The sequence below is a fragment of the Alosa pseudoharengus genome, unplaced genomic scaffold, assembly GCF_046254945.1.
Source record: "Alosa pseudoharengus isolate Yale_2024_CS ecotype anadromous, Long Island Sound unplaced genomic scaffold, YU_APseudo_1.1 YU_APseudo_1.1_scf_2, whole genome shotgun sequence".
Classification (NCBI taxonomy): domain Eukaryota; kingdom Metazoa; phylum Chordata; class Actinopteri; order Clupeiformes; family Clupeidae; genus Alosa; species Alosa pseudoharengus.
In genome coordinates this window covers 21,589,980-21,602,895 of record NW_027468663.1, presented here as the reverse complement: position 1 = coordinate 21,602,895, position 12,916 = coordinate 21,589,980, and the positions used below count along the sequence as shown (strand labels likewise).

General features: G+C 42.6%; 1 protein-coding gene across 1 annotated transcript in view; it reads right to left on the bottom strand.

Annotated features, from left to right (window-relative positions):
* The window catches only part of tmem131l (transmembrane 131 like), a 46,522-nt gene extending 36,061 nt beyond the window's left edge, over positions 1-10,461 (bottom strand). Inside the window, exons 1-3 of the mRNA XM_076294178.1 lie at positions 10,273-10,461; positions 9,486-9,556; positions 7,214-7,257 (exon numbers count right to left, since the gene is read on the bottom strand). Coding sequence (XP_076150293.1) covers positions 7,214-7,257; positions 9,486-9,556; positions 10,273-10,396 — 239 coding nt within the window. The 5' untranslated portion in view covers positions 10,397-10,461. The remainder of the gene's footprint in view (positions 1-7,213; positions 7,258-9,485; positions 9,557-10,272) is intronic.
* Between the last annotated feature and the right edge of the window lie 2,455 nt (positions 10,462-12,916).

Here is a 12,916-nt window from a genome sequence, read left to right as displayed (position 1 = left end):
TATTCAAGGATGCCTTCTAACAGGCCTTACATAACAAGGATGTATATTACAAATAGCAATTTCAAACAACTGCCAACACCAATGAGCTCATTAGTCTCCCTCCCTGACAGAGAACACTCTACGTGAGACAAAAAGCTACCACAGAACAAAAGGACAGTAAGGTGTCAGAGAACAGAGATTGGAGGAGAGACTTATTATGTGCAGGCAATCTGCATTAATTCTGTTCAAATTCTCACCCCCCACCCCCCCCCGTTCTTTGTTTTAGAATCCCAATTTACTGTTGCTCAAGGAGGAGCTGCATGAGTGTGCTGTTTGAAGTGTGTTCTGCGAGACAAACAGTACCCTTCACATGGTCCACTGCTGACTCCTCATAATGGAGTCCCATCACCTACTCGGCCGCCTCAGAAGAGTAAATGATCTCTGGCAGCCTGCTCGTCATGAAAATGCAGACGAGATGCCAGTAACACTGGTGTTTGTTATCTTTTGAACTGATAGCCACTATTATCTAAACTCTGCTGATACACTTACGAAGATTTGCTCTTTTTCATCTGCCGTAGTGCAAACACAGATTACTGCAGCACGCCGCACACACCACACACACACACACCATACCCACAACTTCGTAGGAGAACTTTTGAGAGTAAGCGCGGTCTTATTAGCAAACAGAACAGGCCATTGACATAATGTGGCAGTGACATAACGTGGAGTGGTCCAACCCTGTGGAGGCCTCAGGTGAATGGGGGTGTATCAGTACAGGCATTTAAGGGGAGCGCTGAAGGCTCGTCTAGTGAGAAGGAAGCTGGTTCCCTGGATTCCAAAGCACCCAAAGCAGACAGCACATACTCGACTGTTTGAAGCCTCAATCCACACGCAAAACAATTACTTTACAAATAGCTCATCATCGTGGTCATCTGCTACCTTTCATTCAAAACTACAACAAAGAGTCCAATTTTGGCGGACAGGTTCACACGAAGCCTGTGCCATGCGTGTTCAAACAGCACAGAAGAGCGCACTGAAACATGGAGCGACTTGTTTAGAGTTGGAGTGTGCACTCCAGCAGACCCACCCCAGGGCCAGGAGAGCAGAGAGGCTGGAGCTGCTATTTGCGGCTGGGTGAGTAAGAGCCTCCCTTGGCAGCGGGTAGGGAGAGAGAGAGAGAGAGAGGGATGTGTGGGCGTAGGACAGCAGGAGGTGTGAAAATTAGCACTCGGAGGGTTCATCTCCCAGCTTTTCACTGCACTATAGTGCTATAGGAGGGGTCTATAGACAGATATAGACAGACATACAGGCAGAGATTGAGAAGGGACATGTTTTTTTTTGGGTGAGAGAGAACCCAATGTCAAGAGCAACATGCAAACTTTGTACGTTTATTACAGTATGAAGAGCTGGTAAGCATACACCACATCAAAAGGAACATGCAAACACAAACACACATATATCGGACGCGTCTCCTTATTACTGACCTCATCAAGCAGGCCATCAAGTACAGGGTGTGCTTTATGCATTGAGAAAAAAAGAAAACCCACCACAGCTAACAGTGTGACGGGGCATGTTTGAGACGGCTTCTTTTTTTGTGGCGTACGTAGAGACTGAGTCAGCGCAGCAGTGAGCTCATAGGCAGCACAGAGCAGCCTTGGCAGCCACCGAGCCATGGGAGGGACAGGCCTGCCCGCACAACGCCCGAGCCAATCAATCACACAGGTTCCCTTATGGACTGGACGCTCCAGCCTCACTCCAAGCCCTGCAGTCTAGTGGGGCTTTGGTATGGCTGCAGCGACGGGCCGATCCACAGCCGGTCAGAGATGGACACACAGAGCAGCGGTGGCTCTGGTCCAAGCCGGGTGCAAGAGGAGAACTCAGTACACCCGCTACAGCTGATGGGGAGAACACATTTTATACGAGCAAGGGATTAAACAGCAGTGTGCTGAAAGGAGATAAGTGTCTTACAGCAGAGAAAGGTTTGGTGCGAGACGGCTAGAAACATAAGTACATGTTGCGTATGTATGGGTTTGCTTTAACACAGGCTAGCTTTATGAACGAATAACCACTAGCTTAAAGCTAAAGCAGACAACAGGGAGGCCATCTTGCTGTAAGTATATCAGACGCCCTTCATGTTTACAACCACAGGAAATTTAAAAAGGTTTCAAGTTACATTTTCAAGAAATGCATCTATTCTGAAAGCAGAAAAGGTAGTAGAGGCAATTAGAAACTCATTCACCAACATTTACAGTACTTTACAGTATTTCTGGAAACAATGTGTTGCCTGTTGACAAATCCAGTACTGCCAGCAATATTCTAGATCTTTCTCTGAGGCAAACCATAGATAACTTAACTGTTCACTTCCCCTTTCAGACTACAACTTCCCCAGATGGAGAAGCTGACCATCTATTGTAAGTGACAGTAGGAGGAGCAAGAGTAAATGCAATAACTCATCACCTGTCCCACAACAAAACATACACAGGAAAAACAAACCAACATTCTAAACACATTAACTACACAAATCTCTGCAAAGCTGCCTACAACAAAATGCATTTCAAGCATGCATACCAAACTAGAATTCATATGACAAACAGAAGGCTTATCTAGTCTCTACTCTGGGTTTGGTAATTGCAGATTATTAATAATAATAATAATAATAATAATAATAATAATAATAATAACAAAAAAGTTATTTAAAAAAAAAAAAAAACGAATTGAATTGCCCATGGTAAGCTCCAAAAACAATTAGGTTACATTTGTTATAAATAAATAAACAGTGTTGGAAGAGGGACTCTGGTCATTTGTTGGGCCTATAAACTTTTCTTGAACTTATTTTGTGGTCATGAATGAGTGAGTGAGACGTCATGACGCAGACACTACTTCTACTGCACGTCGCTGCTTTATTCAGCAAACTGATTTACATGTAAACAGGAGTATTCAGTTTCTGCTTCACATGAAAACATCTTATTCTGAATACTGCCAAAACCAGAATATGGTGTGCATAGAAACGTAGCCATTGTGTGGCCTTACATAACAGCAGTGCTGCACGGATGCTCTTTCACTGCTGGAAGTGCCAGTCGATTCTTAAGCTGTCAGACTGCATCATGTCACCACGCACCCCTCACTGTGCCACCGCTAGGGTCAGAGGTCAGAGGCGATATCTCTTCTCTAAGGCGTTAATGGTGGCGCTCCATTAACATGATTATTGACAGGCTGCAGTTTAGAGTCAAAAGGGGGCTGGTCTCATTGGTCTCTTTTCTTGTCAATAATATCCTGTCAACCAGTGGTTGGTGGCATGAGCAAGCATCTGGGTTTGTGAACTTGTGAACTGTAACACATAAAAGCAATAAACAAAAAGAGACATTTGAGTTCATCAGACCACCACCTGTACTAAAATGTAAATAAATCATTACCATGTGAATTCTACTATATTTCAAACACTAAGAAACATAACTTTGACCAGTTTTTTCCACAACCCTTGCCTTAAGTATTTTTCCAAAATGTTTAAATGCTATTTGAAAGAGGTTACTGTTAATCCATCTCCAGTGAAGTGAACCTATAGAGCAGGATGTGCCGTCTGAGAGGGGGCAGTGTTTCAGAACATATGGCTCGAGGTCTGTGGCATCTCAGGTGTGTGGGAGAATGAGGTAACACAGTAAGGCAGTGTTCTCCAACTGTGGCAGCTCACTCAAGTGCCCTCATCTGTTTGGTCAAGACCTAGGTGTGTTAGTGTGTGAGTGAGAGTAGGGGGTGTGTTAGTGTGTGAGTGAGAGTAGGGGGTGTGTGAGAGGGTGTGCCCCAGCTCCAGCTGAGAGTTTGTTTTTAACTGGCTTGCAAAAACGCCAGTCAGCAGCACTGTTGACATCTCTGTGAGGTTCTGTCGCATTCAGTGTCTTAAAGGTGAACTCTTCAAAAACATTTCCTACACAATCCTCACTAGGAAGGAAAACTGCCCGACAAGTCCTGTTTCCAGCACGTGTGAGGTCAGACAGGCTTTGCTGTTATTTTCAAGGATTTCCAAAAAGTGTCAGGTTTCAAATCTCAGCGTCTGAATAAAACTCTTAAGGTGTCCCTATAGAAAAAAAAAAACTCTCTTCGTGGTTGTGAACAGATACCATCACCAACGTCTGGATACATGCAAGCAAGCTACAGGCCAAACCAGCCACAAAGCCCAGACTCAACTGCATGGTATGTTCTCACTGTGTGAACTCGCTGAGGCTTTTAACCTTCCAGTGTCACAGCATTTAAAGGGAAAGGCTGAATGCAAACCCAGCAGGATTTAAGACTCCTACAACCTACACCATCAAGCAGCAAGTTTCATTTCACTTCTCTATTTTCAGAATTCTGGCGGTTTTATTTCCAAAAGTACCAAAGTAGCACACATGGTCTGAGCTTGCCGTTTAATCCGGCTATGCACAACTCGCAGAGCTCTTCACTAACCACACAACTGGCCACTTGTTTTTGCCCAGCATATAAGAAACCAGAGACCTGTGCTAGTTCACTCACCACACAGCTGCTAGCAGAAGATAGCAGGGGCGGGTAGACAGAAAAGCTCAGCCCAGCACATATGTGGTTAAGAACTGGCTAGACTACTTTTTGTTGTTCTCAAGAGTGAAAGCACAGTGGTGTCTTCAAACACTGCCATACATGGATGTGCAGGGTCAGTGAAGACATGCACACAAAATACTTCATAAGCATTATGGAGATTTGGTAGCTAAATGGCATCTTTTATCCATCCTGTTTGTGATCTCAGGCTATGAACACTTTTCAAGGCGTGTCATCACTACACCATGCATAATAGCCTGGATGGGAACAACATATGTTTTTATCTATGTGTCAGGTACTGCACATTTAAAATGACATCAAAAGTAGTTATAGACAAAGTACATATGCCACACTGCCACAATGAGCTCTTAATTATCACCCAAACTACCATTTCTATGCTTTATTTGTCATTCGATCTCTTATATCAAAAATACTACAAGGTCCTCGATGTCACGCTCAATTTTAGTGCATATGAATGCAAACCTATTCTAAATACATGTACACTTCTGTCTTCACCTGGAGTCATTATCAGAGAACAGTGCAGGGAGCTGGACTCAGTCCCTCCCCCATCCCAGAGCACAGCCTCAGAGTGCAGGGGGAGTGGTGGCAGTTAGTGAAGGAGCTGATAACCGTGGTCTGTGCGGGCAGGACCTTAGGAGCCCGCCAGCTCTACACCAGCACGTCGCCCAGGGTCTAATCCTGACAGCAGCTCAGACAGACTCAAGCAGTTCACAGCCAGCCCTGAGGACTTCCAAATGAGCCAGCTTGTGGGATAAAGGCCTTGCTGCCCCTGCCGCCGCTGGGATCATCAGTCTCTGACAACTGGTCAAATGCTCGCTTTTTGTGACCTCTAAGGTATTATGGGTCAGTGATTGACTGATGTACAGGAGTGTTTCCTACCTTTCAAAAGTACCAAATACACAACAGCATACAGATCAGTGATGAGGCACATTTTACAACATGAGACTACATTCCTTTTAAGGCATCGCAAACGAAACAGAGGTGCACTGTGTCCCATCAGGAGAGAAGACACACACACACACAGACACACACACACACACACACACACACACGAGGACAAACACACTCGCCACATCCCTTTGTCAGAGCACTTTAAATAAGTTGACACAAACCAGTGGCTGCAGTGACACTGGTCTGGCTAACCTTAGATGAGGAACAGCTTCAAAGACAAAATCTATACACATTCCCCAAAACAGCAAAGCAAACCAACAGTCCTGATTGCAAAACTACAAAAAAAAAAAAGAGTTTGCAATACTACAATAGATTTCATCTTCCCTTGCAAGAGAACAGGCTTAACCACTTTTGGTGATATCATTCCTAACAGGCAGCTATAGCCCTGGCTGGTGTCCATAAACTGATTATCTAATGTGGCATGAATGCTTAATTAAATAACAGCAACAGGAATAACAACAGCATGGATCATGGGAACATACAGAGAACGTAGGTACAATGTATAATTGCAGTGTTAAAAAGTATGTATTTGCAAGATACATTTATTACCTTCAAAGAATTCATGAACTAAGTATATTTTAGGCATTCAGGAGCATGCGATCCACAGTTCAGTCAGCATCTATGAAGGTATTTCAGCTGCACCTTTACACAGTAAACAGGGCAAGGAATGGGCCTTTCCAATTCTGATATATAACAGTATTGGAATGCTACTGTACACCTTTTAAACATCTCATTTTCAAAGCTTCATAGACATATGTCAACTATAAGTCACCAAACATCCTTTTAATGAGGACCTGTAAGTGCTAATGAATAGCAACTTAGAAAAGTATGAATGAGTCCCCTTGTTTGATGGGAAAACTGCTTCCTATGAGCGCACCATTCCCCTAGCCTGTCCGACCTCCTCTCCATATTCTTTCAAGGAGTTCTAAAATTAGTCATTAGTCTGGAATGTAGAACTGTGCAGTAAACCTCTCCGTGTCCCCCTCTCTCTCACTCACAGATTTCCCCCTCTCATAAACACACACCAACCCACAGCACATGGCTGTGCTAAAGAGTACAACTACCATGGATTGGGCATGTGATATATAACTCCTTTCATCACCACAAAATGATCTGCATATTACAGCCTCTTATCCAAAGATGCATACAGTCCTCAACCAGTGTGGCACTGACATTATGTCATTATCAATGTATGGAATCCATGCAAAACCTAGTGACATGCATCACTGAGTGAGGAAGTCTTAAGAGCTTAAAACTGTTCTGACCTTTATCGGTCACTCCCTTCCTACCTGTTTTTTTCCACAGAGGAAAAACAAACACATATGTCCACCTGTCTTGCATGTTTTCCACCAATCACAACACAGTATGCCTCTGTGGTATTTTTCCGCTGGGCTCAGCTATGTTTATGTGCTCTTGCATGTTTTCTCCTGTCTAACATTCATCGCTCCTCTTAAGTCCTCACACAGGGAGTACCTACACAAGACTCTCCACAGACTTCATGTGAAAACGCTGCAAGATACTTCACATATGCAACACCAACACGGTGCACGGAGCCTTCTGTGCACACTTAAGCAGCTGACTGCAGATCAGAGCTGGCCCTAAGCAGCTTCTGCCTGAGGCTCCTGAGGCTGGCTCAGGATCAGCTGTTAACAGCTGGAGCGCAGGCAGAGCAGAGGGAGCATCTGTGGGGAGTTTAGGTGGGGTAATGAGATCTTACCTCTCTTCCTGTGGGAGACTCTCTTTGCTGCGCTCTTCCTCCACCTGGGGAAAACAATACCATGACGCACAGGTTAGGGAAGCACAAACCGCTAGTAATGCTTATATACAGCTGCTGCAAGAGTTGCATACCCTCCCTTAAAGCCTTTCATCATGTAGTAACAGAGCCAGCGATTATGTACATGAACGATCATCTTTATAGAGCTGGAAATGTACATGGGTATTTTACATATTCAACTATATAATAATTTGTGTCGAGAACATAGGCAAAAAAAAAAATACCTCTTTAAAACCTCATTTCTATTCCAAAACCATTTGCCGAGATGCATAATAATATCTTTATCAAAATAATGACAGCTGATGATTCAGCCACACATTTAGCCTACTGTAGGGTAGATTTGCCCAGTAAGTCATTTAGCCCTTTTACTCCTTTGCACAGAGGTGCCTGTAGAGCATCTCTGTGCGCGCTGATAGCGCCAGGCATGTGGGAGTACTAGGATTTAAATAAATTACTTACAAACGATGCAATGAGTCCAGTGTTGAGAGGACTGTAAACTGCAGAACTGAACATTTCCAGCTGGTATTTTATATGCCAACAACATAACTCCTTATGAATATAGGCTATCCCTATAGGCTACATCAATAACAATATGGGGGGATGGCGGTACAACATGCCACTAGGTCACTCTGAATGGAATCTACCCGGACACTTATTCAATCTTGGGATGGCTTACAGTTGGGATGGCTTAAAGCCAAGAAGCTTCACTAAATTCCTTTCATATGTGCTGTCAAGACATCCCCAATATTCAACACCTGTTAATTGTAAACATATTTTTGTACTTTCTAAATGCAAACCTTGTGTGTTTAGACATGGTGGGGAGATGGGGTATTTGCAATATCACAGACTATGGATTGTAAATGTCATGTCATAAGATGCTATGTTAAGTGACTTCAAGGTGTAGTCCCAGATTCTAATCTAATAGGCTGTTTGTCAAATTCAGGAAATTGATTCTCACAGTCCTCTAGCTTTGCTTTAAATAAATCTGGTGTGCATACACATTACTGGATTTTTAACAATGCTGACCAAGTCATAAACAATTCCAGCCAATCAACATATTGCTTCCAGAGCACAGAAAGGAGGTGTGATTTGATTGGCTGTTGAGCTCAAATTTCAATTGGATCTTTCCCAAGCTGTGACAAGCAAATAGTACATAATGTTTCCACAGCTACCAAGTCTTTTTTACAGATTGCCCCTCCTTCTTTGAAGTAAAACAAGAGGGAAAACATGTGTACTTCTTTAGACTTCTTTTTTTACTGGTGGACTTATACCCTTCCTTTCCTCATCCAAGTCACAGACAGTAGATACACCCTCATAGCTCAGGATCACGTCTGCCTCAAATAACAAATATCAAGATGGTATCTATTCAGTCAGCTATGCTTGACATCTCAGTCAGAGTGATGCACCCTATACCACGTCCTAAACACAGGTCCCTGTCACCCAATATTATCCTTAATGAGCCTTTATCGACTGGGCTTAAACACATTTGACAAACTTGTGGGACTGCATCTTGATAGTCTGCAAACCTTTGTCGGGTGGGTGAAACACTACAAACATGAGACTATCTTGTCTGCACACCTGTGTCTATGACCGCAGAGCGAACCATATCTACCTCACAGTTCATTGCAACACAGCTAAAAAAAAACATAAAGCTGGTTCTTCAACTCCCAGGTGCAACATCGACTGGCACTGAAAAATAAACTTACAGCCGGGTAAAAACAACAAAAATACGCAGTAGCCTAGTGCATGTAATACATTCTACTGAATTACCTTTTCTGATTTGTGTGAAAGAAGTGTCCGAAATTTAATTAAAAAACGATGACTCCCCGCACTGACTGTCAATGTAACTAATGCAAGTCCGGTGACTGCAATGTCCATATGCACATACCCCCGAATTCCCGCCTCGAACTAATTTATTCTTCACAGTCGAAACCATAAGATGTAAGACCTTTTGCTTAAAACACCCCTCTCAACAACTGTAAAGGCAAATATTTTAAATTGTACACTTCAGACAGAACAGTCTTTGCTTCGGCCAACATGGATACAAAATGTTGCCCTTTACGCTTCCATTCTACATGTGCCACGGGAAAGGCAGTAGTCAACAATGAGACTGTGTGATGTCACTGCGCATCGGATGCGTGTGATGTTTTATTGACTCGCAGCTTTTAAATTGGAACAGCACTGTAAGTTAGGACTTTTTGTTTTATCCACATACCTGTGTAGGGACCAAAAAGTCCACATCTTCTGCCTGCAATACCTCCACCACGCTGGGCACTGGAGTAAGGGCTTAATACAAACAAGCAAGGAAGAAAGAATACAGTGTAAACACATGGGTATAACACGATATAGCCTGAACATAGTATCAGTCCTTGGTAATGGAACATTTTAACGTGGTTTATGTCAAGAAGGCGTTTATCGATGCACATGATCTGCAAATATGATGAGCACGTTTACGTGTAGCTTTGGCTGCTCAAGGATGACAAAGGCGTGCGGCTTTCACCTATCTAGACTGATTCCGAGAACGCTAGTTTTGCTAGCAAAATTAGTCAGTATACCCACAAAAAGTACACCTATAACTTAAATTAACGACATACTTAGTATCCCATCCGTCTTTCCATGTAAGTAATAATGCTGTTGGGCATGTCAATGACATTTCTCTACGACAATAGTTAAGATTGACTGTTCAGAGCCCTGAAATAGGCTGTGCATGTTACACAGGAAACTCAACAAAAACGGCCAGGTCGAAATGAAAGCTAAATGTATAACTGATGCTAATGGAGTGCCAAGTAAGTTACACCAGTAAACGTGTGATAAAATGGGTTGTAATAACTATTTTAAATCCTTAACTTTGAACTCAAACTAGTAACTGTTACAGAATCAGAGTAGCTTCCAGTTTTCGCAGCTCGACTTGGTGCATGACAGATTTCAAGCATTCAGTTCTCTCCGACATTTTCGCAATCAGTTTAACGTTGTCAGAAAAACAGAATAGCTCCAACTCAGACCTGGCAGTTGAGCACCTCCATGTTGAAGGCAGGATAATAACAGCTGTAAGATCCCAAGTAGTATATTAATCCACGTTTTTCTGTGGCAGTGGCTGCCTTGTTGGAAGTCCCTTTGCCCCGCCATGCTGCTATGTTCAGTTAGCAGCCTACCGTATGTCCGCTAGTAGCAAGCTGCTTTCTCTTTCTCTCATTTACCCCTCACACACCCTTGCAGGCTATACCTCGCCCTCCTCCTAGCTCAGCAGAGTGGGCGCCGTCTATAAGGGCAAGGCGATATGTCTGCACGTGTGCCGCAGGCGCTGAAACAATAGAAAATATATTTGGCATAGATTGACACAATGACCCCAGAAGTGTTCAGTATGAAATTATTTACCTGTATAGTACTACGATGGACTACAAAATAAACATTTGGGAAGTATACACTAAAAGGCAAGTTATGATGTTCCACTTATGTTTTTGTCTAGGCCCAGCGTTTCTCGCCAGTTCAAAAAAGCCTATTCTCCCCCGCCTACTTAATATTTGAAATAGAACACAGTAGGCTATATTGCCAGGAGGACCCATCTGCAACATTTGCATATAAGCTGCATACGGCTACCTGTTTCTTGAATTTCCCCTGGGGATCAATAAAGTATCTATCTATCTGTCTATCTATGTATCTATGCTTAGGGCATTCTTTCTTTTTTCGTGAACTTAAAGACTGAATTGATAAACAATCTTAAACCAGAATAAGCATATGGATAATTTAGCCCTTGAATCAGGTAAGCAGTTGCACAGTGAATAGGCCTACAGTAATTTATTGCCAAAGAGCAATGCCTTCAATTTGGTTTGTTTGTCTGTCTGCAGGATTACACAAGACACTAACAATTTTTACTACTCATGAAACTTGCTGGAGGTAGAGCTTGGGTCAAAGAAGGAACCCATGAAATTATAGAGATCCGGATCCAAGACATTTAACATTTCAAGATGGGGCATTGGCCTGCTCTTTGATTGAAGTTCTAGTTATTTGGCAGTCTTGAGAGGAAAGTAATCTCTTCATGTACCTTCCCTCAGTAATCCTACACTGCACTTCACCAAATGTAACATTGAATATCTGTTTGATATAGGGGGAAGATCTATTAGAAGAGGCACTGATTAGACATTTGTGGATGGCATGATCAGAAAATGAATTGTCTTGACTGCATCTAGCTGTTGTCTTTCACAAAGAAAGGTGAAAAGATGTTAAATATGTATGTACATTATATTATCATGAAGCATGTTTCTAGACCTCTTGATGGTATAAAATTGAATAAACATTTAGCATTTTATACACATGAAGGAACCATAAAAAATTGTTATATACATATATCCATTATTATGACCGCTGCGCAGCCACACAGTAATTTTATGTCAACGATTCCCGGGACACTGAAAGACCGGTGTGCACGAAACTTGGTGGGCGTGTAGCCCCACAAGGATGACACAGAACCATTGTTTTTCGTTTTGATCCGCCCCCCCCCCCCGGACTGGACCCCCAAAAGGAGGGTAGGGCCTAGGAGGACCACATTTTTTTGTATGTTGGTCTCAAAGGGCCATGTCAATCCATCCCATAACCACTCATTTGATGTATAGCGCCACCTAGATAAAAATGAAAAAGCAAAAACAAGGCATTGTAATCGCAGGTATCTTTGGTTGACACAGGTTCAAAACTGCACAGAATTTGAAGTGTAGGGTCATTATGACACCCTCTAAATCATACATGGGCAACATACGGCCCGCGGGCCACATCCGGCCCGTGGGCTTTCCCTGACTGGCCCGCGTAAGGTCCGTGAAAGAACAATAATCAAGAGCCTAGCATAGAGATAATGCATGCAAATCAATATCGTTGTTTTTATTTTGAAAGCGACTGCTATTTGTACGCCCATACATTTGTGCGTGGATGCATACGACGTAAACACCCTCACTGATGTGCTGGTGAATAGAATTTATGCTTCTGCCTCGACACAATGCAGTTGCCTTTACGTCGGCGTAAACCTTTCAAAGTTTTTTGTCTCTGATGTCTGCGTCGCTCACCACCGAACTTCTACTGCTGCTCGTTGGCGATACGAAGTGTTCATTTCAAAACGTTAGGCTACTGGCAGATAGACAGTTTATAATCGGATAACCCCGTAATTGTAACCAAAATATGTGAGTTTATTTGCAAAGCTTATGTTAGCGAACTAGTATGATGCTAATACCCACAGGTTGCTTGAAGCAGCCGGCTCAACACACAGAGCGAGTTGACCAATCACAGTTATGTGCATAAAGTTAAAGCAAAAACATAGCCTACATTTTTAAAATAGTTTTCTTTGTGCATGTTGATTAACTAATGACAGCTATTGTCTGCTCCACATTTTCGTAGTCTAATTCTGCATAGAGTTAATTTAATGATGGTAATGATTTAATGATGAAATATTGCTGAGTGTTGATGAAATGGTGGCACAGGCCTATCGGTTGTACTGACTCCTTCACATTTTCATGACCTAGCCTAATTATATAGATATTGTAGTACTTTTTTATATCAGTCTTTGAAAACTGAAAAAAATGTCAATGTCAAAAAATCATTTTCGAGAATGAGGATTAAATACTGGACATAGACTAAATAATATTGCTGTTTTTCCTTTGTCTC